The sequence below is a fragment of the Phacochoerus africanus genome, chromosome 9 (assembly GCF_016906955.1).
Source record: "Phacochoerus africanus isolate WHEZ1 chromosome 9, ROS_Pafr_v1, whole genome shotgun sequence".
NCBI lineage: Eukaryota > Metazoa > Chordata > Mammalia > Artiodactyla > Suidae > Phacochoerus > Phacochoerus africanus.
In genome coordinates, this window is record NC_062552.1 from 4,186,139 (window position 1) to 4,212,379 (window position 26,241).

The 26,241-nt window shown below is 50.1% G+C and overlaps 1 protein-coding gene across 1 annotated transcript in view; it reads left to right on the forward strand.

The window, feature by feature from the left end:
- LY86 (lymphocyte antigen 86) overlaps nt 1-26,241 on the forward strand; it is a 48,171-nt gene that overhangs the window by 16,417 nt on the left and 5,513 nt on the right. The window contains exons 2-3 of the mRNA XM_047795191.1: nt 11,904-11,990; nt 13,706-13,834. Of these exons, the coding sequence (XP_047651147.1) occupies nt 11,904-11,990; nt 13,706-13,834 (216 nt within the window). The remainder of the gene's footprint in view (nt 1-11,903; nt 11,991-13,705; nt 13,835-26,241) is intronic.

Below are 26,241 nucleotides of genomic sequence, written 5' to 3' on the forward strand. Positions count from 1 at the left end.
ACTGACGCCCAAGTCCCTCCCCTGGTCCCTCCCAGGGAACAAGTGTCTCTTAAGAGGATCTGCCGGCCTTGCTGGATGTAAGATGTCCAGCCGCTCTGGAGAACAGGCTGCATTTTACAAAACCAAACCTACACTCACCATGTAACCCTGCGACCTCAGTCCTGGGCATGTATCCCAAACAAATGGAGACATGGTCAAACCAAAATTCCTTTACGGGCCATTAGGGGGATTCGTTTTCTTTCTTTCTTTCTCTTCTTCTTCTTTCTTTCCTTCTCCCTTTCTTCTTATCTTCCTTTCCTCTTCTATTTCCTTTCTCTTTCTCCTACAGTTTCTTTCTTTCTTTCTTTCTTTCTTCTTTCTTTCTCTTTCTTTCTTTTTGTCTTTTTAGGGCTGCACCCTCAGCATATGGAAGTTCCCAGGCTAAGGGTCAAATCCCAGCTGCAGCTGCTGGCCTACACCACAGTCACAGCAATGCCATATCTGAGCCATGTCTGCAACCTACGGCCACAATGGATCCTTAACCCACTGGGCGAGGCCAAGGATGGAACCTGCCTCCTCATGGATCCTAGTCAGGTTCATTACTGCTGAGCCACGATGGGAACTCCAGGAGGATGCTACCAAGAAGAGCCCCGCCTCTACTGCAAGAATTCTTTAAGATTCACCCGGGTAAACTGCTGAGGACCCCCCAGACCTGGTGGGGTTCCAAGCTCAGCACTAAGGTAGGAGAAATATTTCTGCAGTTTCTCTGGAGCAAGAGTCAGAGAGATAAAGGGATGAAGGGAGGCAGCTGGGAAGAGGGTGACAGGTAGTTTGGGAGAAGGGGGTTGCCTTTTTGAAGCCCCTCAATTTTAGAAATTCTGTGAAACTTGTGAAAACGTTTGTCAGGGGATTTCTTGGGAAACCCGTGAAGAGGTTAAACTTTTAGCCTAGAGGGAGGCAAAGTCCACCCGGGTGTCTTCCTATCAGCGTCTCCCCCAGGACTGAGCCTGCAACGGGCTGGGCTTCTAACAGTGGCCCTCAGACAAGGCTGGATGGTAGAATCGCTTGGTGAGCATTTAAATAGTTTGGTGCCCAGGCGGCACCAGGGTGTCTGGGCGGGACCCAGGCATCGGTATTTGTACAGAACTGCCCAGATGGTTCCAGTGCACAGCCAAGTTCAGAAACTGGTGGCAAGAAACATCCCCAACCACAAAACTACTATTCCTCTCTCCTCTGGGTATTGTTTCAGAAATGTCTATTGGACCTAACAAAATTGTTTTAAACCCAGAGTGCTCTCACGTTAGAAGGAAAATTTTGAAATGTTCCCTGGTGGCTCAGTGGGTTAAGGCTCTGGCATTGCCATTGCTCTGGAACAGCTTCGATCCCTGGAGCAGGAACCCCCACCTGCTGTGGTCATGGCTAAAAATAAAAGAGACTTTTTTTTTTTTGTCTTTTCTTGAGCCGTTCCTGTGGCTAGGGGTCTAATTGGAGCTGTAGCCACCAGGCTATGCCAGAGCCACAGCAACTCGGGACCCGAGCCGGGTCTGCAACCTACACCACAGCTCACGGCAACACCGGATCCTTAACCCCCTGAGCAAGGCCAGGGATCGAACCCGCAACCTCATGGCTCCTGGTCGGATTCGTTAACCACTGCGCCACGACGGGAACTCCAAGAAATGTTTGAGAAGAGGTTGGTTTCATGTTCTGCAATTTCAATGAGAATCGTCCGTATTGCTTTTCCAACAGAACCCACTCATTTTTGCCCAATTATTCAGGGTCTACTATGCCCTTGACATTGACCTAGTTGCTTTATGCATATTATTATTATTATTTGTTTTTATTGGCATACCCACAGCATATGGAGGTTCCCAGGCTAGGGGTCCAATCAGAGCTGCAGCTGCCAGCCTACACCACAGCCACAGCAATTCGGGATCCAAGCCACATCTGCAACCTATGCTGCAGCTCGCAGCAACACTGAATCCTTAACCCACTGAGCGAGGCCAGGGATCGAACCCACATCCTCACGCACATTAGGTCAGGTTCTTAACCTGCTGAGCCACAATGGGAACTCCTATATTATTTTTCTTAAATCCTACAAAAACCTTCTTCTGCCTCTGCTTTGTTCTCTGGGCTATGCCATCATCCTTTGGGGCTGGGAAACAGCAGTCCCTTTGCAGGAGACAGTGATGCATGCAATCCTAGCCAACAAGCCCAGAAAGCTGCGTGTCTGGGTTTGTCCTGTCCCTTCTGTGATCAGCCCGAGGCCCGAGGAGCAGGGTCATGGTATGTGTTGGACCCTTCCTCTGCCCCACGCTCTGCTTCTTGATGCAGGCAGTCAGCCTCTCCTGCCTTCTGTCTCTCATGAGTGGCAGTGTGAGGGCGGAGCCACAGAAGCAGGGCAGGGCCTGGGGACCATCACTTGGCTGCCCTAGACTTCAGCCTCCTCATCACAAAATTAGATATTAATACTTGACGTCCTGGCCGCTCTCAAGCCCAGGGAGAGAATCAGTGATTCAACTACATGTTGGAACCTCCCAGAACTTTGGGTTCAAGTCCAGTTCTCCAGATCACCAGAGATTGCCTGGTGTCACTTGTCACCTCCCAGCCAGTTCTCCAGTTCCTATCACCCATGCAAGGCGTTCCACAGCCCAGATGCTGAGGACAAATACCTGGGCTTTTTCTCCTAAACCTCGCCCGGGACTTGCAGCAGAGGAGGGAATATTCCTCTTCAGAATTTCTAGCCTTTCCAGAAAATCCCCGAGGTCAGCCTCACACCTTTACCCACCATCAGGTAAACCCCCCTGGCCGTCATGGCCCCATCTTGTCCCCGCCGGAAGATGGGCAGGTTGGCAGGAAAGGCAGAAATGAGCTATGACACTGGATGTGTCTCAGTGTCACCAAATGCTGCCATATTACCCACTGTTCCTAAACCCGAGAAGCGTGGAACCCATGGGCTTCCTCCCCAGAAGTGAAATCCAAATCCTCTTCCTTTTCTCTGTTTTTCTAACCCACATGGACGGACCCCAGATTAGTAACAGAACGTTAAACAGGAGTTCCTGTTGTGGCTCAGCAGGTTAAGAACTGCACCTAGTATCCATGACGATGCGGGTTCGATCCCTGGCCTCGCTCTGTGGGCTAAGGATCCGGTGTCGACGTGAGCTGCGGTGTAGGTCACAGATGTGGCTTGGATCCTGCGTTGCTGTAGCTGTGGCTGTGGTGTTGGCCGGCAGCTGTAACTCCAATTCAGCCCCTAGCCTGGGAACTTCCATGTGCCTTAGGTGTGGCCCTAAAAAGCAAAACAAACAGACAAACAAACAAACAAAAAAACCAGAGGATGCATGTACCTTTTACTAAGTCTAGAATCATAATTAGATGATGGAAGTGTCAGAATCCAGGTGAGAGCAGAGCCTTTTCTGGTTTGTCTTTGTTTTGGGTGTTTTTTTTTGGGGGGGGTTGGTCTTTTTTTAAGGCCACCCCTGCAATATATGGAGGTTCCCAGGCTAGAGGTCAAATCGGAGCTGTAGTCGCCAGCCTATGCCACAACCTCGGTAACACCAGATCTGAGCCACATCTGTGACCTACACTGCAGCCTGTGGCAATGCCAGATCCTTAACCCACTGAGGGAGGCCAGGGCTCAAACCCAAGTCCTCATGGATTCTGGTCAGGTTCTTAACCCTCCGAGCCATAATGGGAACTCCGGTTTGTTTTATATCTCCAAGGCCTCGTGTTCTTCCCACCCTGTCAGGTACTCAGGGAAATGAATCAGAGGCGAACTTGCAGTTCCCATTCTTGAGCCACTAGGATGCACTGTCACCTGTAAGACAAGTTCAAGTTGGCTTGTGCGCTCATGTTAAGATTCTCTGTGGCACGATGGTACCCCCTTGGAAACACACAGAAAAACTATCCATTTCGTGTCAATTGATAGTAGACTGATAGACTCCTAAGATGCAAACGCTCGATCTTAGCCTCGGACGGGTTGTTACTGTCCTTGAGGCCTTTGGAAAGGTTCTGAATGAAGGCGTCTCTTCATTGTCATTTATCTCTTTTGGTCTCTAATGTTTATATTATGATACAAAAACCATCTCCTCCTACACTCATGGAAACCAAACTCCAGTTCCTCCTGGGGAGTGGGATTCAGAGGCCAAAAGATGCAGGTCAGACCTTCTCCATGAATGAATTCCACTGAGTCCCATTTCTTTTTGTTAGAAGCCGACAAAGCGAGGGATCCAGAATTTTGAATTGGGCAGCCCGACCCACCTTCACGCTCAAAAACGCATTCCACCGAGCTTACCAAGCAGCCTAGGGGCTATAGGAATTCTTGCCCCCATGGTACCCGCTGTAGATGTTCCACTGTGGCTGTGTTCATTGTCTGTTTGTTGTGGTTGGTATTAGGAACCATGGCTAAGCATTTTTGAACACCCACTCTGCACATCCAAGCTGAAGGAACCAAAAGCCAGATCATGCACTTGACTTTGGCTGAGTGAGTCAGTTCCTGATGAAACGCTGACGGGGGAGCCTGGAAAGGGGCGGAACTACTACTATTTGAAAGAATGGCTCATGTGGGAGTTTTGCCGCCCTGTTCTGTAGCAATAAGATTTGACAGGTGGAAGAAAAGCAGAGGTCGGGAAATAACAGAACGACGAGCTAGAAGACATTTGCCACCTTGTAAGTCATTCACGTCTTTTCAAAGGCAAGGAAGGAGGATGGCGGGGGGGAGAGGACCACGCCGCAGTGCATCAAGGACAGAAACGAGGGAATTACTCTTGTGTTGCCATGGTAACGGACCTCCAGCCACGGCGTCTTCCCGAAGCCTTCCCCATCATCTTTTTTCCTCTCTTAGGCTTTCACGATGACTCTTGATTGTGATCCTAGGACTCACGCGAGAAGGTTTAAACCCCACAATCAAAATACAGCCGCAGGAGAAGGCCCCCTTACAGACCCACGCACAGCTAGGCCTGGATTGTAAGCAGAGGGCAAAGCTTACAGAACTGGTCGGCACCCAACCTCACGGAAGAAGTCAAAAGCAAGATCTGTTTCTTTTGTTGTATTTGGGAAAGAATCCTGAAAGATCGCAGAGGTGCATCTGCTCATGTTTGCCCTGGGATTAGATTTTCAGCCACCCTCAGAAATGCCATCCTAAGCGCCAAAGCAAATACGTCTGTTACTGCAATGAGAGCGTTAACGCGCTGACACCTTCCCAAAGAGCCGTCCGAGTGGGGGGACCATCAACCCCTGGCCTCGAAACTCAGGCTTCCCGAGCAATTGCTGGCCCCCGGCAAAGCTGGACAGGAAAGCTGGACTTCCTCCTGCTATCATCCAGCTGCCAGACCTTCTCTCCTTTTCATCTGTTTATCCAACCAGCTGAGATTCATGGGCGTGTCCGGCATGAGATGCCAGTTCTCTGAGGATGGATAAAGGAAACATCATTCCCAGCCTCCACGGCTTCTATGCTAATATCATCTGTGAGAGATGCGAAGCAGCGAGCCTCCCCACACTTCATGATGATAAAAGTGGGATGAGATGCACAGAGCGAGGAAGGGTAGACGAGGGTGTCCCGGGAGAGAGCTGGGCTTGGGCTGGGGTGCAAGCACAAAAGGCAGGGGAGAAGCAAATGTTTTCCTGTATGCGCGCCAAAGCCCTCTCATTTCTTGGAAATTGTCCAAAGCGAACTTCATGCTGTGGAGAGAAGTAAACATGTTTTCAAAAAGCAGAGAATGAAAAGCGCGAGCCGTTTATTCTGCTACACGGAATCAGCACGTGCCCGGGCGGCTGGGGTCAGACACAATGGGAGGTGGGGAGGAATCCAAAACACGGAAGGATACAGTATAATAGGATGTAATGGAAAAGTCCTGCCCCTGAGCCTGACCTTGGTCCAGGAGGCAAGGCTTTATCACGTAGGACGTTGCGTGGTATGAATGCTATGCAGTGTGGCTAAATCCCAGGCATAGGTCATAAACTCATAGGAGCAGAGAGTAAGAAGCTGGTGGGACAAGGGGACAGGCCCAGGAAGATCAGTATTTGGAGAGAAAAGAGAGACATCCTTGACGAAATGAAAGCATTGACCAGGTCACGCCACGCTCTCCCTCTGGAATCGTCAGTGGCTCCCCAGGCAGATTCTGGCTCACTCTCTGTGTTTCCCTGGGACCCGGACAGCCCTACCTATAGCGCTCCTGGAAACTTAGTTGGCTTTTTCTCATCTTTGTTCCCAAACTCTCAGTCAGCATAGAGCCTGCCACTGGTAGGGGCTCAGTAAATCCATCCCACAAACTTAGGGAGTCATTTAGAGGCCTTTGAACCTCAAGCTAACTATTGACCCTGTAAGAGCGCTGGGATTGTAAAGCACAATTGGAAGGGCTGTCGAGGGTTCGGGCAACAGGACACAGGAGAACCCGCGATGGCGAGCTGTGTGCATGCCTGGCTTTTTTGGTCACGATGTGCTATGAAGGCGGCTGTGGAGGGGCGATCTTTGACAGCCGGCTTCGTGTAGATTTGATAGCCCTCCAAAGTGTGGGTGGGCCTCGTCTAATCAGTGGAAGGCTTAAGAGCAATGACTGAGCTTCCCTGAAGAAGCAGCAATTCAGTCTTAAGTGTGCAACATAGAAATGCAGCCTGACTTTCTGGCCTGCGGGCCCGGCCTGCAGATTTCAGACCTGTCAGCTGGGCCCTCCACACCAATCCTGTGTGACTAAATAAATCTTAAAAGAAATCTCTCCATAGATAAATAGATATTATCTATGCTATAGACACTCTGTGTATGTATGCGATATTCTCTATGTGTTATATATATACTTTTTCCATTCCTTCTGTTTCTCTGGAGAACTCAATTTTTACTTTTTAATTTTATGGCTGCACCTGCAGCATATGGATGTTCCCAGGCCTGGGATTGGGTCTGAGCCACAGCTTCTACCGACACCACAGCTGCAGCAACACCAGATCCTTTAGCCCCCTGCACTGGGCTAGGGATCGAACCCGCACCTCCACAGTGACTCAAGACGCTACTGTCAGGTCCTTAACCCACTGAACCATGAAGAACTCTCATAAATACCATTTTGTTGGATAATGAGAAGCTATCTGGGCTGTTTTTTAACCAACCAGAGGCAGATCCACTTTGCTCACGTGCTGTTTGCCCAAGTGTTCCTTCTGCCCAGAAACCAGCGGAGCCAGTTTCACCTGTGGGTTCCAGCCATATGCTGATGGTGAGCCCCTCCCCCACCATCTCTCTGGTCCTTCTCTACCCAACCCCAGCCCTGCCTCTGTTGGAAACCTGCTATGATACATGCTTTGTAATTCCTGACATTCCTGGAGCAGCCTGTTTTCTGCCAACAGCACACACAGGCAGCAATACCAGCTCCTACAGTCCTGTGGGTTAAGGGACATGAGAAGAAAGTCAGTGTGTTCTGAGTCTCAGGATGTAGCCCATGGAAGGGGTGGAGGGGCGCTCAGAGAAAGAGGGAGGAGGGAAGGGGGGGAGAGAGGGAAAGAGAGGAGGGAGAGAGAAAGAGAGAGACCCCTGTGGTGTTCCCATCATGGTTCGGTGTTTATGAACCCAACTGGTATCCATGAGGACTCGGGTTCGATCCTTGGCGTTATTCAGTGGGTTAAGGATCCAGGGTTTTTGCTATGACTTCGACATAGGTCACAGATGTGGCTCTGATCCCCAGTTGCTATGGCTGTGGCGAAGGCCAGCAGCTACAGCTCCAATTCAACCCTAGCCTGGGAACTTCCACATGCTGTGGGTGCAGCCCCAAAAAGACCAAACAAAAAACAAAGAGAAGCTATCTTCGTGCAGCAGGACATGGACAGCCTTGGGTGGACTTGGACGTGAACATAGATAAGGCGGATAGAGGTGACTGGGGGCTGTCAGCTCTTTCTCGGGGTGGCCCTGCTGTAAGAACCCCACCCTCCCTCGGGAGCTAGAAAGTCCATGCTTCACCCACCTTGCAATGGTTTTTAAAACCTAAGCAATGGAACACCAAGCGCCTGCACACACGTGCACACACACACAGACACACAAGCACAAGGGCGTGTAAAACTGGTAACATCTGAAAGAGCTGTCGTCCCAAGGCCCACCTCCTGGTTTCAATATTTTACAGTATGTAAGTGGGACCAGCAGCCTGAGAGTCAGGCCCTCGGCTGTCCCTCAAACCCCTCCAGCCAGCTACACACAGGATGCAGGGTGTGAGGCCAGGGCGACAACTGTGGCCTCAGGACTCAGGTGTTCTCCCCGCCCTCAAAGCTGGGGACCCCCGAGTTTCCATCATGGCTCAGCAGTCAATGAACCTGACTAGTATCCATAGGGACTTGGCATCCATCCCTGGCCTCGCTCAGTGGGTTAAGGATCTGGCGTTGCTGTGGCTCTGATTCAGCCCCTAGCCTGGGAACTTCCATACACCTCAGGTGTGGCCCTAAAAAGACAAAAAAAAAAAAAAAAGCCAGGGACACCAATGTTCCCCAACTTTCCCATTTTATTCTTTCAGAAGATCCAAATTCAGATAATCCGATGTACACATGGTAAAAATGACCCAAGGCAACTGTCTCAGGAAAAATTCCCCACTTTGCCCCAGTAGATTTGGGTGCTTTTTAAGGAGAATGGCTTCAAAAATTCCACCTGCTCTTTTTTATTTCCGCAAGTGATTCTGAGGCATTTGCCTGGCAATCGAGAAAGCAATTCTTAAAAGCCATGGTGGTTCCCCCCCAGGGATGAGCTTGTCCCCCAGGGGACACTTGGCAATACCTGTAGCCTTTTTTGGTTGGAATTGGGTCTGGAATGGTACTGGTACCTAGTGGGTAGGGGTGCTGCTGTTATCCTACAGTGCACAGGCCCATCCCAGGAGAGCCCCCACACCAAAGGACTTCTGACCCCAAATATCAATAGTGACGAGACTGAGAAATCAGGCTTTAAAGTTCTTGGCAACTTTACCACCTATAATCCCTATTATTCATTCAACAAACCATTATTCTGAACCTCATAAAATCTTAAGACATTATGCTGGGCCTGGAAGCTGGGAAGCCTGCCTTGCAGCCTCTAGTAAAGAAGTGAAAGAGGTTACAGGAAAAAATAATGTCATATAGCTCATGCTAAGTGCCTGAGTGAAAACACCGGTCTATAAAGGGAAGGTTACACGCGTGTGAGGGTGGGATTGGGGGATGGTAAGAATAAATGTCATTTTCCCCCAGATAACTGCAAGCTGCGCTTTCACTCTCAGGCATAAAATGGAAATAACTGCTCAGGAAGATCACCAAGCCCTCAGCACTTTTTAAATAATATCTTTCTGCTTTTTAATCCTCATCCTCAGAGAGAAGCAATGGGCTGCTTTCTTTGGGATTCTTTTCCTTATTAAAGTTATTTTCCTAACAGTGATATTTCCCCAGCACCAGGGAGATGTTTTATTTCCTTCTGCTGCCTTTGGGTCATTCCCCCATCTATACTTTATTGATACCCATGCAGTGCGGTTCTGTAACTGCTTAATCGAGCTTAGCCCCACGTGACCAGCCTCTTTTATCTTTTCTCAGATAGCACCTTCCGGTCGTCCCCAGTTTGGAGGTTGCATTTTAGTAAATGTCTGTTCGTTGGCCTCTGTTTCAGTACTGAGTGAAGTTAGTGACCAGATCGTAGGGGGTTTAAGCAAACAAAAGTGCACCTAGATGAGGTGTGCAAGGCTAAAAATCCCGGCGACCTTTCCCACGGCAGATACTAGAGACAGTTATGTGTCTTCCAGGTCAGCCATGTGGACCATTAAACTGTCTGGAATATGCTCGCTGACAAATGGGAGCTCAGAGCTAAGCTGAAATTGAAGCCAGTTATGAAGCAGGACGGCCAGATGCAACCAGCCTGCACACAAAATATCCTAGGCAATCTTACAAATCAAATGATTAACAGATGTCTTCCAGGCTCTACTTGGTGAATCCTGTGGCAGGTGGCAACTTTTCATTAGTTTATCTGTGTTTAAGTCCAGGTTTGACTCTTGACTCTGCTACTTTCTAGGGCTTGAGCTGGGTGAGTTAACGCAGAGGTTCACTTTGGGTCTTTATTTTCCCATTAGTGAAATGAGGAAATCTCTCAAGATTGTCATTCGTTTGTATCAGCCTAGATCTGGTCGGGAATTCAAGAGCTTGTCAGTTATTTTAATGGAGAAAATTTAATTCAGGGGATTGGTGAAGCAGTGGTTAGAGAACCAGAAAACCAAAGGGGGACACAGAGGAAGCAGCTACCACCCGAGGGCTGTGAAAGGGTGGGGCTGTTGGATCTCAGATGCTTGAATGAAGAGCCTGCAGAAGCAAGACATGGGCTGCTGGGGACGGGTGATGGCCTCTGAGTTATCATCCCTGCAGAAGCTTAGGGGCTGGTAGAGCCAAGCCTTGGCTGACTCTGGGAAGATGCAAAAGAGAGAGCCGGATGCTGGAGCCAGTTGCCACTGCCAGGGTGAGAGGTCATCACCAGTGACATTCTCCAGACTCAGCAAGGATGCTAGAAGGAGCCAGTCCCTTGTCCCACTCAGCCTGTCCCCGCTGGCACCTGGCAGAGCAGAAACATGATGGCAGAGAGCTGCCAGCTTCACTAAGCAGAGCCCAGAAGGCTGGATCTGGAGAGACGATGGCTTAGTACACGGCCCGTTCATCCGTATTGTGAGCTCTTACAGAGCGCTTACCGGGCATGCTCGGCGCCAGGGAGACCGGACAATTAAGTGGAAAACTCATCAAGCACACAGCTCAGTGATTCATGTAACATAAACCCTCCATTAAAATCAGTGGTCCTCTCTTGGGAAACGGAAAGGAAACGGAAAGCAAAAGAGCAGGAACAAAACAAAACACTGTCTCCTGCCTTTCAAGTATTCCGTGCTTCGATTAAGTGGTTTGGGGCAAAGTACAAAGTCATACATGCTTCTACGCTTTAAAAAGTATTTCAGGAGTTCCTGCTGTGGTTCAGCAAGTTAAGGATCTCTGCATCAGCGAGGGTTCGATTCCTGGCCTGGGAACTTCCTTTGGCAGCAGGTGTGGCAGAAAAAAAGGAAAAAACTTTTTTTTTTTTAACTTTAAAAAAGTATTTCAGACATAACTGGCTGAAGAATTCAGAGAAGCAAAAAAAAATCTTGGGAGGACTGTCAGGGGAGCCTTCACAAAGAAGATGGATTGAGAAACTGTAGTTTTGAGACGATGACCTGAAGGGGTGATGTGGTGAGAAACAGGAGGCAGTGCCTGGAACTTGCTGGAGAACTGGCTGGGTGGTACTTAGGTTGCCTCCCGGATCTCTTGGGATGGAGGGCAGGCTCAGGATGTCGGGTGGGGAAGTTGGGGCCAGAAGAGCGTGTCTTGACTCTCATCTAAGGCATAGGTAAGCCATGGGAGCTTTCTGAATGAGCAGAAATTGTTTTAAAAATATTCTTTGCAGAGAGTCGAATATGTGGGGAAACAAATTTTACATTGAATGGGATGGGATGGGATGGGGTTATCACGGCAGGTCTTAACTTGGAACATCTACACGTGCTTTCCTCTGTCTTAATGATAATAACCAATGCTTTATGAAATGTTTTATGCAATGAATTTTAAGGCCCGAAGTCAAGGACCTAAAAGAATTCAGACAGTAAGAAAAGCTGTAAGTAAAGATGGAACTCACCCAGGATACTGTGCCTATTTCACAGGCTAGACCCGCCATCAGCGCGGACACAGGGTTGGTGTTACGGAGACCCGCCATCAGCGCGGACACAGGGTTGGTGCCGGGCAAAGCCTCATGGACGTAGGCAAGAAAAGCATTGGTCCCTGTCTCTTTGAGTTCGTGTTAGCAATTCCTATGCAAAAAAAATAATAGAACTGATGTGTTAGCAATTCCTATGCAAAAAAAATAATAGAACTGATGTGACTTTTGCATATGAGTTTGCAGAGTATACGGTGCCCTCACACCTAATCCATTGTTTGCTTCCTGGCAGACCCGCTACAAGATTTTGGCTTTTCTGTTGACCAGTGTTCCAAACAATTAAAACCAAACCTCCACATTCGATTTGGAATCATTCTGAGTAAGTAAAAGTTATTGACGTCATATAAAACATGGCAAAACCTCTTCCTGGCCTCTCGCACCTAATTACTTGCATTTACTGCAGTGGCTGGCTAAACCCCGGTTCCCCACCAGGCTCTGGAATTAACATGATTTCCATGTTGGTTTTCATTTCTCTCTCTGGACAATATCCAGACAGAGCAGACCTCTCATTTAATGCTGTGCTTTTGGACTGAAAAGACCCCAGGCGCTCATCTGAATGACAGAAGCAGTCGGCAACTGTACCTCCAGCAAAAAGAGAACATATATTTTGAGTGTAACTATTGATGTCTGCTCAGGAGGGACTTTTGCTTGGTTATCTCAGCAAGAAACAAGTCCAGTACCAGCAACATGGTTTATCTCTGCCTTATTTCTCTCTCCAAATAACACGTATAAATTCTGAAGCCTGGACACAGGCAAAGACATGGAGTATCATTTCCCTTTGCCCCCATCAAGGAGCTGGAATGCCCTCTGATGGTTTATTGTTATGCCGTCCTGTCATTAGAGTGGGGTATTGCATGGCTCTAGCTGCTCCAGCACTGCCTTTCTAAGAGTTCCATCAGAACCAGAGCAGAAGGGGAGTTCCTGCTGTGGCAAAACAAGATTGGCAGCATCTTGGGAGCACTGGGTCGCAGGTTCGATCCCTGGCCCAGCACAGTGGGTTGGGATCCAGCGTTGCCATAGCCGCGGCTTAGGTCACAGCTACAGCTCGGAGCTGATCCCTGGCCCGGGAACTCCATGTGCCACAGGGTGGCCAAAAAAGAAAAAAAAAAAAAGAAAGCAAGAAAGAAAATGGAGCAGAAGGATTTAATAAACTGAGCATGTGGAATCATTCCAGAGAAGTGGAGGGAACTTTCCCGGGGGCCAAGACCTCTCATGCATCTATTTCCAGACTCTGCACAGTATCTGGTCTCTAAGCTGCAGCTCAGCAAATGCTTTAGGGAGAGAAGAAGTGGGAGGAGGACCAGGGGGAGGAGTGGGCGGGACATAAAAGGGAGGAACAGAGGCAAAGGCAGAGAGAGCTGGGAACCAGCCCTGCCGGGCACCCGGAGGGCTTCCTGCGTGACCAGAGGACAACCTCTGCCAGGCATCAGCAGTGGGGATACAGGCTGGACCACAGCCTGTGGCTCTTTGGCTCAGTGCCTCAGGAGCTGAGAAGCTGGAGAAGCCAGGCCCCCAGGGCATCACATTCGGGGTCCAGGGCATGTGTGTGTGTGTGGGGGGTGGTGCTGGGGACAGGTCAAGTACCTGCTCCAAGGACAGTAAAGTCGTGAAAGGGCCACATTTCCTACCCAGGGCTGTCCAGGTGGTCTCAGATTCCCCGGGAGCATTGCCCCAATGCTGTTTGACCAGAAAAGAAAACCATTCCCCACACAGCACTGATTTTGGGAACAAAAGGTCCTTTGGGAGTTCCTGCCATGGTGCAGTGGAAACGAATCCATGAGGTTGCAGGTTCAGTCCCTGACCTCAGTCGGTGGGTTAAGGATCTGGCATTGCTATGAGTGGTGGTGTAGGCCGGCAGCTGTAGCTCTGATTGGACCCCTAGCCGGGGATCCTCCATATTTCATGGGTAAGACCCTAAAAAGCAAAAAAAACGAAAAAAAAAAGAGAGAAAGAAAGGTCCTTGGCTCAGCCTTTTAGGAAATTTGAAGCTTGGCAACCAGGCTCACAGGAAAGCCGGTCTTCTGGTCTCCCCAGGACAAGACATCAGGGAGCTGTTTCTGGACGTCGCTCTGTTCAATCAGGGGTCCTCCATCCTGAACTTCTCCTACCCCATCTGCGAGGCGGATCTGCCCAAGTTTTCTTTCTGCGGAAGAAGGAAAGGAGGTAGGTGTCTGGCTGGCTGACTGCTGGGCTGAGACCCAGAGCGAGGCGGGTGGACAGGAGCGGAGTCAGGACCCCAAGGCAGAGTCTGGTTGTCCCTGACTCCCACCTGTGGACACCCTGAACGTCGCTTAGCAACGCGCATCCTGTAAACCATCCCGCTGGGGCCGACCTCACTGGGCCGAGGGGGGCGAGCGTCGTCACCAAACGAAACGTGCCTATCAGGGGTTTACAAAGAGACACATGGGCTGTGGATGGTGGCACCTTATAGAAAATCGCTGGTGAGCCCACTGAGATTCAAAGTGCTCCCAGACTCCTCCTCAGCCATCTCTTTAGCGGCAGGGTCCCTAAGTGGACGCCAGGGAAGAGAAAGAAGTTTTCTAAATGTCACTGCTCAACCGTCGTGGTTCAGTGAGTCAGTGGCTGATGGGGACATGAGGTATCTAGCGGCAAAGGACAGAAGCATGAAACCCACCACGTTCTCTCTTTCTCCACTTCGCTAACCCCCAGCCCCCTGCAGGACATACCCCCGAAGAGCACAGGCGCCTCTCTCCAGCCTGTCCCCTCTCCTCTCCTCCGTGTCCTCACCGGCCACCTTCACCATGATGCCGAGCTGCCTCTTTTTTCACCTCCACCCAGGGTTTGATCTGTGATGGTCCTTCCCCAGAAGCTGGTCTCGTCCCCCTTCCTCCCCCCTACCTTAGCCTCCAATGCCTGTTCCCCCTTTGTCCCCCACCCAGACCCAACTTGAGCATCACCTTCCCTCTGAAACCTTCCTCCAACCCCCAGCCACATGAAGTGCTCCCTCTGGATCTTCCTGGAGCACTATGTCCCCACCTATCTAAGCTGGAACTGTCCTCTAGAGTTGGCCTGTGCACACGCGCACAAGTGCACACGTGTGTTTCTCTCTTGAAGTCAGGACACTTCACACTGTGAGCCCTTTGAAGGCAGGGCTATTTCTGGTTCCTTTCAGTCTCTGCTGACTTGACAAAGAGAGCCTGGCACAGAATAAAGACGCGATAAGTATTTCATTGAATTTGCAGGCGGTAGATTGAATGCAAGTTTACCAGCCCACCTCCAACGTGACCATCGGGACGCCTATACAGGTCACAGACATGAAGCACAGCCAGTCATAGCTAATGTCTCAACCCTTCATGTTTAAGAAGACCAAACTGTTTTCTCCTCTGTGCATGGTTTTGATGAGAGAAACAACACAGAAGAGTTATTAGTCTCCAAAGCGGAGATGCCCAGTTCAGTTCGGCAGCTTGAAAGGCTGGTGTCGATCTTATTTGAATGGTGGGCAGCCCTTCAGCTATTCATTACCTTTCTTGCTGTAGCACTGATTGCTGAGCAGGCTGAGAAGCCGAACTTGGGGAATTGCCAGGAAATTTTACATAGAATAAAACAATCAAAAAAGTCATACGCAAATGCTGCGTAAACAAATGATTTGTGTAAATTAGACAAGCCAGGAAAAACTAAAATCTTACACTCGGAGGCTTCTTGGGTTATTACACTTTTTTTTAGCCCTACAAACCTACTGAAGGAATGATTCTCTTGAAAGGAGGTGCTAAGTTCTAAGACCAGAAAGGGGGCAAATGGCACCAAGGAGAATTGAAATCAACTCAAATCCAAGTGCAGGTGGCTGGTGACATACTAAACAGGATGCTGAGTGCCTTCTGGGGTCCTTTTAGCAGAGCAGTGAGAAAACCCACTCCAGGGTTCCAGGATCAGCTGCCGTTGAGTTGTCTGGTGTTTCCACTGCATTGCAACGCATCCTTCTGCATCCAGCTAGCTCTTCTCCCAGCCAGAAAAAAACTACAAACTGGTCAGGCTCAGGGAGACTATGTGAATAAAATGTTTCTTTTTCTTCCACATCTTCCTCAGCTAGCTCCAAAGCAAGAGTACCAGGGCTTCCACTCCCAGGGATGCTATTTCAGTGTTGCTATGTATGGTGTGATTGGTAACTGGGGGGAGAATAACCTCTATGGCCAACGACAGGGAACTGGCCAGTCATTCAGCCAAACAGAGCTACAGTGTTCTGTGCTTTTAAATGATTTGTAGGAGTTACTGAATTACATGAAAATGTAAGAATATTGTTAAGTGACAAAGAAGCTGTCGTTAAAGAGTATTTACTGTTGGATCCTGTGAGTGTAAACACCTGCCAAAAATGCTGAAATAGTGTACACCCAGGTACTTAGTCACGGGCACCTCTAAGTGGTGGCACTGCAGAGCTTTAGTTTCATCTTTTGGGAAATCTCTTTTGTTTTTATAATAAATTTACAAGGTTACGCTTTCAAATAAGAGTTGATCTTTGTAGGAAAGAGTAGAGGATAAATTTTCTCCCCCACTGTGAAGCAAATAAGAGTTTTCAAGAAAAAGAATTGTCAACTACTTAATACTCAGTGATTTTGGTGTTAGAATCTGAATCAAAGCATTGCATGGAAGGTCACGGGACTGTCTGATATCTAGCCTGGCTCCTTCCCTGAGCTCCCCCTGATGCCTTTACTGCTGTGGGCTCATTGAGCAGGTACCAAAATAAGCCCATTTTACTTCCGACTCTGTTAATGTCCCCTGTTCCTTTCTCTCTTCTTTGCACTGAGTCACATAGATCCATCTGGTCAACTTCTTGATGCGTTCGGACTGGCTCCATCAACGTTTAAGATTGAATTGGGATTCCATTAAATCTCCTCAAGGACCACACCTAATTACTAACCCCAAAGAGAGAAGCTGCAGTAAACTTCCTTCATACCCAGCAACAATCTCCACGCTTCTGTTTGGGGATGGGGGCTGTGAGGGCAGTCAGGTGCTTTTAACCAGAGCTGTGAGCACAGGTACCCTCCGGTTTTGCAGATGCAGGCTTCGTAGGAAAACGTAACATCTTTGCTTTGACTGTGCTTTGCCACCTGCCACCAAATTAGACTCGGGACAAGAAAGGGGTCTAAGCACACAGATGGTTGGTGGGAAGAAGGAGACCCTCATGAAAAGCCAGAGAGCATGTCTGGTCCCCTCCCCACGCTGCCACTGGCAGGTTAGAGCAGAGCCCTTTTCTCTGAGGGACCATTTGACCCCCGGTTCTCACTCATTTCATGCAGTGGGAGTAACCAGAATCCTTTACTGGGTAAGAGAGGCAGCTGAATAAGAAGAGCTGTGTGGCCTGCCTGGCATGCTAGAAGCTCACGGTAAAACTGGCCACGGCGTGTGTCTCTCTGCTTCCTCCCTCGTCTGAGAGACCCAGAGGCAGGGATTTATTTTCACTTGCAGATCAAGTGGCCCGCAGCTGCTCTATAAACTGGGCTCCCCCATACAAATGAGCCAGAGGTGAGGATGCTGACCCACCAGCTCACCAGAAGGCAGGTGGCAGCTAGGCCAGGATCCCAGATGACTGGCAAGCTCTCCTGGGTCTTTCCTTGCTGTTCTGCTTTCTTAGCTGGGTCTAAGTTTGGCCTCTAAAAGTCTCATGTTCCATCTCTCTGGCTTGACTTCCTTCCAGAAGGCATGACCACGGGAGTGTCCACTCCCCGGGGGGAAAACTTCAGATTTACTCTCGGGGGTGTGGTCTGTCCCCCTGGCCACACAACCCCCTAACAGAAGGGCTTCCCCCAAAGTCTGGGCTGGCTGGCACTAAGCAGTGCTGCCATCAAGACACCCCCGGGCCCCATATAGCTTGGAAATGGGTGGGGCTCACCCCAGCCCCTTGTACCCCCTTCTGATTTGTCAGGGCTTCAACACACCTGGATGCCCCTTCTCAGCAACACGGGATTCCTTTTGCCCAGCGGATTTCCCAGAATATCCCCTAAAATTCGGCTGCAGGACTCACTATTGAGCATGCAACTAAAGGGTCCATCTGGGAAGTGGGATCAAGACCCATCCCCACCCCCACAGGACACGCTCCATCCAAATAAAAAATAGGAGGCAAATTACCAAAAGGAACAGGGTGGCCCGGGTTTGGGCTGTCTAGAAAATATTGTGCTGTGTGGAAAGAAGATTCTCAACTGGAAAGGAACTTGGAGATTTGAGCAGAGAAGCAGATTAAAGACATGCAGTAGTAGGAGCTCCCGTCATGGCTCAGCAGTTAACGAATCGGACTGGCATCTCTGAGGACGTGGGTTCGCTCCCTGGCCTTGCTCGGTGGGTTAAGGATCTGGCATTGCCATGAGCTGTGGTGTAGGTCGCAGATGCTGCTCGGATCCCATGTTGCTGTGGCTGTGGTGTAGGCTGGCGGCTACAGCTCCGATTGGACCCCTAGCCTGGGAACCTCCATGTGCCACGGTTGTGGCCCTAAAAAGACAACAACAACAAAAAAATTTGTGTGCATGTGCATGCAAGCATCTGTGTGTGTGTGTGTATAAGATCAAAAACTAGGGAGTTCCTGTTGTGGCACAATGGAATCAACAGTATCTCTGCAGCACTAGGATGTGGGTTCCATACCTAGTCAGGCACAGTTGGTTAAAGGATCCAGCATCGCCTTAACTGTGGCTCAGATCTGATCCCTGGCCCAGGGAACTCCATATGCTGTGGAGCGGCCAAAAAAAAAAAAGAAAAGAAAAGAAAAGAAAAAGAAAGAAAGAAGATCACAAACTAAGAGACCTGGAGGTCAAGGGCTCTTCTTTGACACTTGAAGCTGTGATTGGCGTGGACAAAACAGGACGAAAAGCTAAGAAGCCTTGACGTCAGACATGTGTCAGAATCACAGAGAAGGCAGCAGTCCCACGAGAACTGCTGGCGTGCGGTGCACCTGCCCCCCGCACAGTTACCACTTCCCAGGAGAAGCATCATCTATTATGAACCAGACGTGGCAGACATGGATATACCTCACTTCACGCAGGATGTAAGCTACAGAAAAACTCTGGTTGTGCACTTAATTTCAAATGCATCTGCAGGAGTTCCCTCATGGTTCAGCAGGTTAAGGATCTGGCATTGTCTCTGCAGAGGCTCAGCTCGGGTCACTACTGCAGCACAGGTTCGATCTCTGGCCCAGGAACTTTTGCATGCTCTGGGTGTGGCCAAAAAAAAAAATGCATGTGGAAAGCTTGGAATTAAATATGACAGTGACACCTTTTGCAAGCTGATGAGTTCTTTAGTCAAAGAAATAATTGGTCCCTGGTTTATCTTTTGGGTAGATCTGCGCCTACCTACTTTAAGCATTTGTCCAAAGTGGGGAATACATCATAATTAGATGAATTTCAGTACAGAGCTTAGAAGACCCCCTGAGAGCTATTTTTCAAGTCTGACATGACATTGCCCACCAGGCAAACACTATCCTGGACAGCAGCTAAGGGCTTCTGCGGCAGAGCTCATTGATTTCACACCTACAAATGAGACCCAGGTGAGGAGTTCCCACTGTGGCTTGACAGGTTAAGAACCTGGCTAGTATCCATGAAGATGCAGGTTCAATCCCTGGCCCTGCTCAGTGGGTTAAGGATCTCATGGCTTTGCCATGAGCTGTGGTATAGGTCACAGATGCGGCTTGGATCTGGCATTGCTGTGGCTGTGGCATTAGGCCGGCAGCTGCAGCTCTGATGCAACCCTTAGCCTGGGAACCTCCATAGGCTGCAGGTGCGGCCCTGAGAAGCAAAAAAAAGACCAAGGGCGCTCGTAATGGTGATCGTCCTCCCTCTCTTCTTTAAACTTGGGCTTCCTGGCTCCTGGTTCACGCCGAACACACAGGCCTGGCCATCCTCTGAGCACCCGTAAGTACAGAGACTTCTCAAGCTCGCTGACTGTGACTCTTCTAAATACAGTCTTAACAGCTCTCTCTAGATCAGCAAGTCACACTTCATCAGCTAGATGTCCAAGGCCCTCGCCATCTCTGTTTCTAAGTGCTCCTTTGCACAGATCTAAGAAATGGAAAAAATTTGGAAATTGCCTAGATTTGGGGGGAATCCCCATAAACGCTTCCTGCAAAATGCCTTCTGTGCTGCACCGCTGCAGTAGAAAACAGGGCGAAACCCCTTCCAGGCAAGCACTCCCTTGAAGAAATCCCACCATTAATTTCTGCCAATGACCCGACTGCCTCTGTCCAGCACACCCGCAGGCCTGCCTCGGGCTTCACTTTTGAGCGTTTTGCATTTGCTGCGCGCATATTCACAAACGCAGGCCCCAGGCACATGGTCATTGATTTCTGCTATAAAAGAAGGGGAATAAGTGGCTTTATCTGGGGCCTCAATTTTAAAATACATCTTCTCTGGGGTAGCCTCTCCCACCTGTTTGCTCCCCTTTGATTTCTGGGCCGTTGTAGACCTCGGGCTGCTCCATGTGGCTTTGCTGCCGGCTTTCCGCTCAGCTGGTCGCTGGGCTTTGTTCTCAGTGTCCCCCCGATGCCAGCTTCTGGGCCTGTCTTTCACCCAGCCCTGCTCACAGCCCAGAGGACGATGTGGCTTAGACAGGAACACGTGGGTCTTGGTTCCATTTCCGTGGAGGGAAGTATGGCCCTCTGCCCCTGGGAACCGCACAGCGCCTCCGCCGTCATCGTCCGCTCGGTCACTGCGGAGCTGCAGGCAGCGTGCTGCCCAAACCAGGATGGTTTCCTAAGAATTTTCTGCTGCCTGCCTGCCTGCCTCGCCTTGCTGCCTTGGAGAGCACGCAACTGAGCCCATCCGGTGGTTCTCAAACTTGAACTTGCATGGGCAGTCACCACCCGGACACGTTCAACCCCAGGTGCCTGGACCCATCCCCAGTTTCCCCTTGGGCATATCTGGGGGAGCCTGAGAATATGCATTTCTTACTAATCCCTGGCGGAGCCCAATGGTGCTGGCACAGGGACCACACCTTGGGAACTCCTAGCCTAGTTGTGAGTAAACCTAGTTGTCCCTTCTGGTCATGGGACCTCAGGCACAGGACTCCCTGTCTCTGGGCCCCACATTCCACACCTGTGTGACAAGGAGACACAGGTGACCTCGTGGTGTAATGTACAAGTGATAATGTGTACAAAGCTCTTAGAACAGAGTCTGGCCCATGGTAAGCCCTCAATAAGTGATGGATGGCAGCTACTTCCTACGGCTGATGAGGCATTTCTCAAGCAAGGTCTCTGAGTCCCAGAAGTCATCAATCTCCGGGTGGAAGTCGGCGTGTTCACAGGCCTGGAGAGGCGGCAGAGCCTCCAAGGCTCCGAAGCTTAAGACCGTTTTCCTCAGGGGCAGCAGGACCTTGACTTTGGTCCAAGCTCTGTATCCTCTGGCGGCTGACAAAGCAGAGTCTCCACGGCCCCCACACCTCTGGGGAGAGAGCCCCATCTGCGTTTCTCACGGAATTGAGAATCTGAGGCACCAACAATGCAGTCTCCAGCCTTTCTTCTCTGTATGTTTTATTCTTCGCCTGCGCACCTCGAGCTGCCGTGGGTTTCCTGCTTGTGACACCTGGGCAGCCGCCGATGTTGCAAATTCATGCTGAGTCCACAGAAACAGTGGCTTATTATTGTACGAGCAGCAAACGCCCACCCTTGAACTACAGAAAGAAAGAAGAGAAGGAAGGAGGGAAGGAAGGGCAGGAAAGGAAGAGACAAGAAAGGAAAGGAAAAGAAAAGGAGAAAAAGAAAGGAAAGGAAAGGAAAGGAAAGGAAAGGAAAGGAAAGGAAAGGAAAGGAAAGGAAAGGAAAGGAAAGGAAAGGAAAGGAAAGGAAAGGAAAGGAAAGGAAAGGAAAGGAAAGGAAAGAAGGGAAGGGAAGGGAAGGGAAGGGAAGGGAAGGGAAGGGAAAGGAAAGGAAAGGAAAGGAAAGGAAAGAAAAAGAGAAAAAATGATCACCTTTGCAAGGCACCAGCAGGACCAAGCAAAAAAAGGACTTTTTTTAATTAAAAAAAATAATTTTCTTAATTAAAAAAAAAAGAAGAAAAAGAAAGAAAGGAAATATATTGCCCGCTAAGGGATCCTGTAGCCCTGGGAACTTTCCATCCATCCTTAAATCCAAGCCTTTTTTTGTACATGAGCCAAGAATGAACTTGTCCTTTGACAGCCATCAATTCTTTATTTTTGGTGAGCCCAGAATGTTGAGACGAACGGTGACCTCGGACCAAAGCATTTTTAATTTCCTAAGCCACTGCGGGCTCCTTTTGCACATTCTCGGCCTGTTATGGAATTTCATCCATCTGACTCCGTGACCCCCGCTTTCCGTGGAAAGATCATTTAGGAAGCCAGTTGGGAAGGCCGCTCCCAGATCCCCTGCATCCTCCAGAACTCCCATCCCATGGCTGGCAGGCCTTTTAACAAACACCCTGAGGCTCTGATGTGACTGGACCCCGGGAACCCCGCTCCGAGAAGTCTGAGAAAGGCCGGCCTCTGTGCTGTCTCTTTCATTATTTCCCATCCCGTTGTTCTTGCTCGTGGCTGAAAGTCAACCCCATTTCTTCCCTTCTCTTTCCCCTCTTCCTCCCCTGCTTCCTTCCCACTTCTGGGAATCCAACCAGCCCACCAATTCACATCCTCGGGGTGGGGGGGTGGGGGCATCCACTCAGCTGTACTGGCACAGCTACAAGATCACGTCTGAGATGGTACAGGTGCACTCACGGCACGGAAGTCCTCCACCGGCCTCCCCTCGGGGTGGACCTGAAGGACCGCAGAGGCTCCAGGGGGTAACAGGATACATGGCTCAGGGAAAGAGGGCCTGACAAATCAGGGCACACCAAAATATTATATACGTGATAAAAAAGTGAAAACTGGGCCTGGATGAAGCTTCCTGCCCACACCTGCCGGGAATCCACTGAAACCTTAATGGAACCTCAAGGCTTTGAGGCCCCATGAAAACTCTACAAACAGCCACAACCAACAGAGTCAGAAGGAAGCGAGGAGCAGCCTCTGGGCCTTTGCCTGCAGCGGCCACATTCAGTGCCTTGAAGAAATGCCCCAAAGCCGAGAGGATTGGACAAGTGCAGCGTTTCCTCAAATGAAGGACTTCGCTCACTCCAGAGATGAGCTCTCGGTCTGCCTGGAAGTTCACCCACCTCCCTCTTCATCTTGAGACCCCTGCCCACAGCAGCCCTTGGATGGACCTCCCAGACCGCATGCTCCCTCCCGCTCCCTGGATGGCAGGATGCTGGCTGCAGCCTCTGAGTTCATCACGGGCCCCCAGTCCCCAGGGCGCAAACGCGTGTGAGTGAATGTGGGATCATCGCAGGCGTTCCCGTCGTGGCTCAGTGGCAACGAACCGGACTAGCATCCATGAGGACGTGGGTGCAATTCCTGGCCCTGCGCAGTGGCTTAAGGATCCAGCATTGCTGTGAGCTGTGAGGTAGGCTGCAGAGGTGGCTCAGATCCCACGTTGCGGTGGCTGTGATGTAGGCCGGCAGCTGTAGCTCCGATTGGACTCCTAGCCTGGGGATGTCCATACACTGCAGGTGTGGCCCTTATAAAATAGTAGTCATTGTAAAAGAATCTTTGCTCTGAACAAAGCAACAATTCGGCCTATTTAGGATCAACTGCCACTCTAAATATTTTTACACCATCAGGGACGTTTCTGTAATACCTTTGAAAGACTGGAGGCAGTTCTCTTAAGGGGAACATCAGGTCCATTTTCCTAGCAAGGGCTAGGAAGTGGTGGGCTTCCACCTAACAGAATATCCACACACTCAAGAAGGACCTCCTTCCAGAGCAGCGTCTGTGCTGGTTATTGCGCATAAGAGGCTGTACCCAGATCAGGACACAGCCCCCGGCCCTGTCGATCGAACCCACAGTGCCACGGGACCTTTGATTTCCACAGTTTAAAATCCATTTCCTCTATCAAAAGACACTGTGTGCCAACCACACAAAGAGCTGGGCCCCCCCAAACCAAAGCCGACTGGGCAGAAATGACTTCAAGTGTCCAGAAGCAGGAAGGTGAATTCCTTTCGTGCGCTTACACACGAGAAACTGATCACTATTCCAAAGAAAAGGGGCGGAAGAGGCGGGTCCAGATCCACGGGGGCTCTTTTTATAGCTCCGGAGTGTGAGGGTGTTCATCAAAGGAACCTCGGAATCCGAGATGATCTGAAACAGGAAGGAGCGAGAATTTAATTTTAGGTGTTTCATCAGGTTTTTAAAAAAAGAGACAGTTTCGTGAGTTCCTTTCAGCGACTCTCAGGAGCTTCCTGGGCCCCCGGAAAAGCTTAACGTGATGGGCAAGTTCACGGCCATCCCTCACCCCAGGAAAGGACCTTAATAGCAAAGCGCACACAGGCAAATCCTGGAGCATTGAATGAACCTCACAGACTGCTAGGCGTCTGCTAGCCGTCAGCTGCTGTCCTCAAAGAGCAGCACTCATTCTTATTTTGGCCTCACCCATGGCCTATGGACGTTCCCAAGCCAGGGATGGAATCCCCTGCGACCTATGCCTCTTAACCCACTGCACAGGGGCCGGGGATCAAACCCGTGCCTCAGCAGTGACCCAAGCCGCTATAGAGGCAATGCTGGCTCGTTAACCTGCTGTGCTGCAGTGGGAACTCCCTCATTCATTTTTTAAAACAGAAGTTTAAAAAAAGAAAAAAAAAAAGACACCGGAGACATCCTGCTGTGGTGCAGTGGAGACGAATCCAACTAGTATTCATGAGGATGTGGGTTCAACCCCTGGCCTCGCTCAGTGGGTTAAGGATCCGGCGTTGCCGTGAGCTGTGTGGTGTAGGTTGCAGACACATCTTGGATCTGGTGTTGCTGTGGCTGTGGTGTAGGCTGGCGACTGTAGCTCTGATTTGACCTCTAGCCTGGGAACCTCTATATGCTGCAGGTGTGGCCCTAAAAAGCAGGAAAAAAAAAAAAAAAAAGACACAGCAGCGCTTGGCAGTTGTACACTTTGGCTCAGGGAAGAAGTTCCCAGACACAGCCTTGGTGGGTTTCTCAACAACTCCCATGGGAGCCTTCCCCACCTCACTCTTTCACATCAGATGAAGAATCGTGCAAAGAACAGTTGCTATTTCTACCCTTCCTGGGGACCCCATTCTTCTCCGTGAACCTACCCACAACCCTCTGGTCCTCTCCGCGCCCTTCGGGAAGGGCGCTCCTCTTCCTACTTTGCAGGGGCAGAAGCTGAGTCCCAGGATGAAGTAAATCGTCCACCCACACTTAGTGGGTGGGAGAGCTGGGTCCTGAACCCGTGCATCTGCCTCCAGGGTCAAGCCTGGAGAGGCATAAAGTGGGCATCAGACATGATCAAGAAAATCTGAGCAGACCAGGCGTGGACAGGCACACTCCCTCCCATGCTGGGGCAAAACTCCAGGTCCACATCTCCCTTCTGTATTCCTGCATCAAAGCTACTGCATGGGGCTGAGAAAATACACATCTGGACTGACGGCAGCATCTTTAAATCTATGCCACAAACCTAAAAAAAAAAAATTGCCTAGCGGTCCTTCTGTTGTTCAAGTAACTTTCTTCCCCACTGTGCCTGATGACTATTGTAAATCGTCTTCTCGCTCCGCAGGGTCCCACAGCCCCCCACCATCCCTCACCAAGAAACAGAAGTAATCGGACAGGAACCTGCCATTGGTCCACCTGCCAGGCTCCAAATCTGCTCCATCTGAACCAGTTTTGCTCTGTTTCCTTGCCTGTAAATATGGGCGCCCTCTCTGCGCTCCCCTCAAAGGCAAATCCCTCCCCAACCACCCCTTTAAACATTCATTTCTTCAGCGAGTCCGTCTCTTCTGTACCTCCAATCTTTTTGCCCCATGATCCTTACCTTCAAGTGACAGGATGCAGAGTCTCCATCTTAAGAGACAGCCCATTAACCCTCCCCCGCCTCCAGCCATCCTTCATTTCTTCTGCTTCTCTCTAGAGCAAAATTTTGTAACCCCCTCATCTCCGTATCACTGGCCCACCCGCCCCGTCTGGGTGTTTGTTCTCACTTTTCTAGTGTTCTTGTCAAGGTCACCAAATGACTTCCACGTTGCTAAATCCACTGCACGTTTCTGTCCTTATCTGACCCAGACTCTCAGCTTCATTCAACACGGTTGATCGTACCCTCCTTTTTGAAAAGCGTCCATCAGAGTCCCCATCGTGGCGCAGTGGTTAACGAATCCGACTAGGAATCATGAGATTGCAGGTTCGATCCCTGGCCTTGCTCAGTGAGTTAAGGATCCGGCGTTGCCATGAGCTATGGGTGGGTCATAGACGTGGCTCGGATCCTGTGTTGCTGTGGCTCTGGTGTAGGCCGGCGGCTACAGTTCCAATTGGACCCCTAGCCTGGGAACCTCCATATGCTGTGGGTGCAGCCCTAGAAAAAAAACAAAAAGAGAAAAGACAAGCATCCATCTCTCGGCTTCTCTGCGCCCTCACTTCTGGTTACCCTCCACCCAGGACCAGTCCTTGGCTGGCCTCTGCTCCTCTACCCAATTTCTGGATGTTGGAGGACCTCGGAGAGTGGTCCTGGCCTTCACCTTCCCTTCCCATTAATTGTGTCTTCCTAGGGGTCTCATCCTGACCCCACTACTCCTAGCTCTACCCCTGACCTCTTCCCC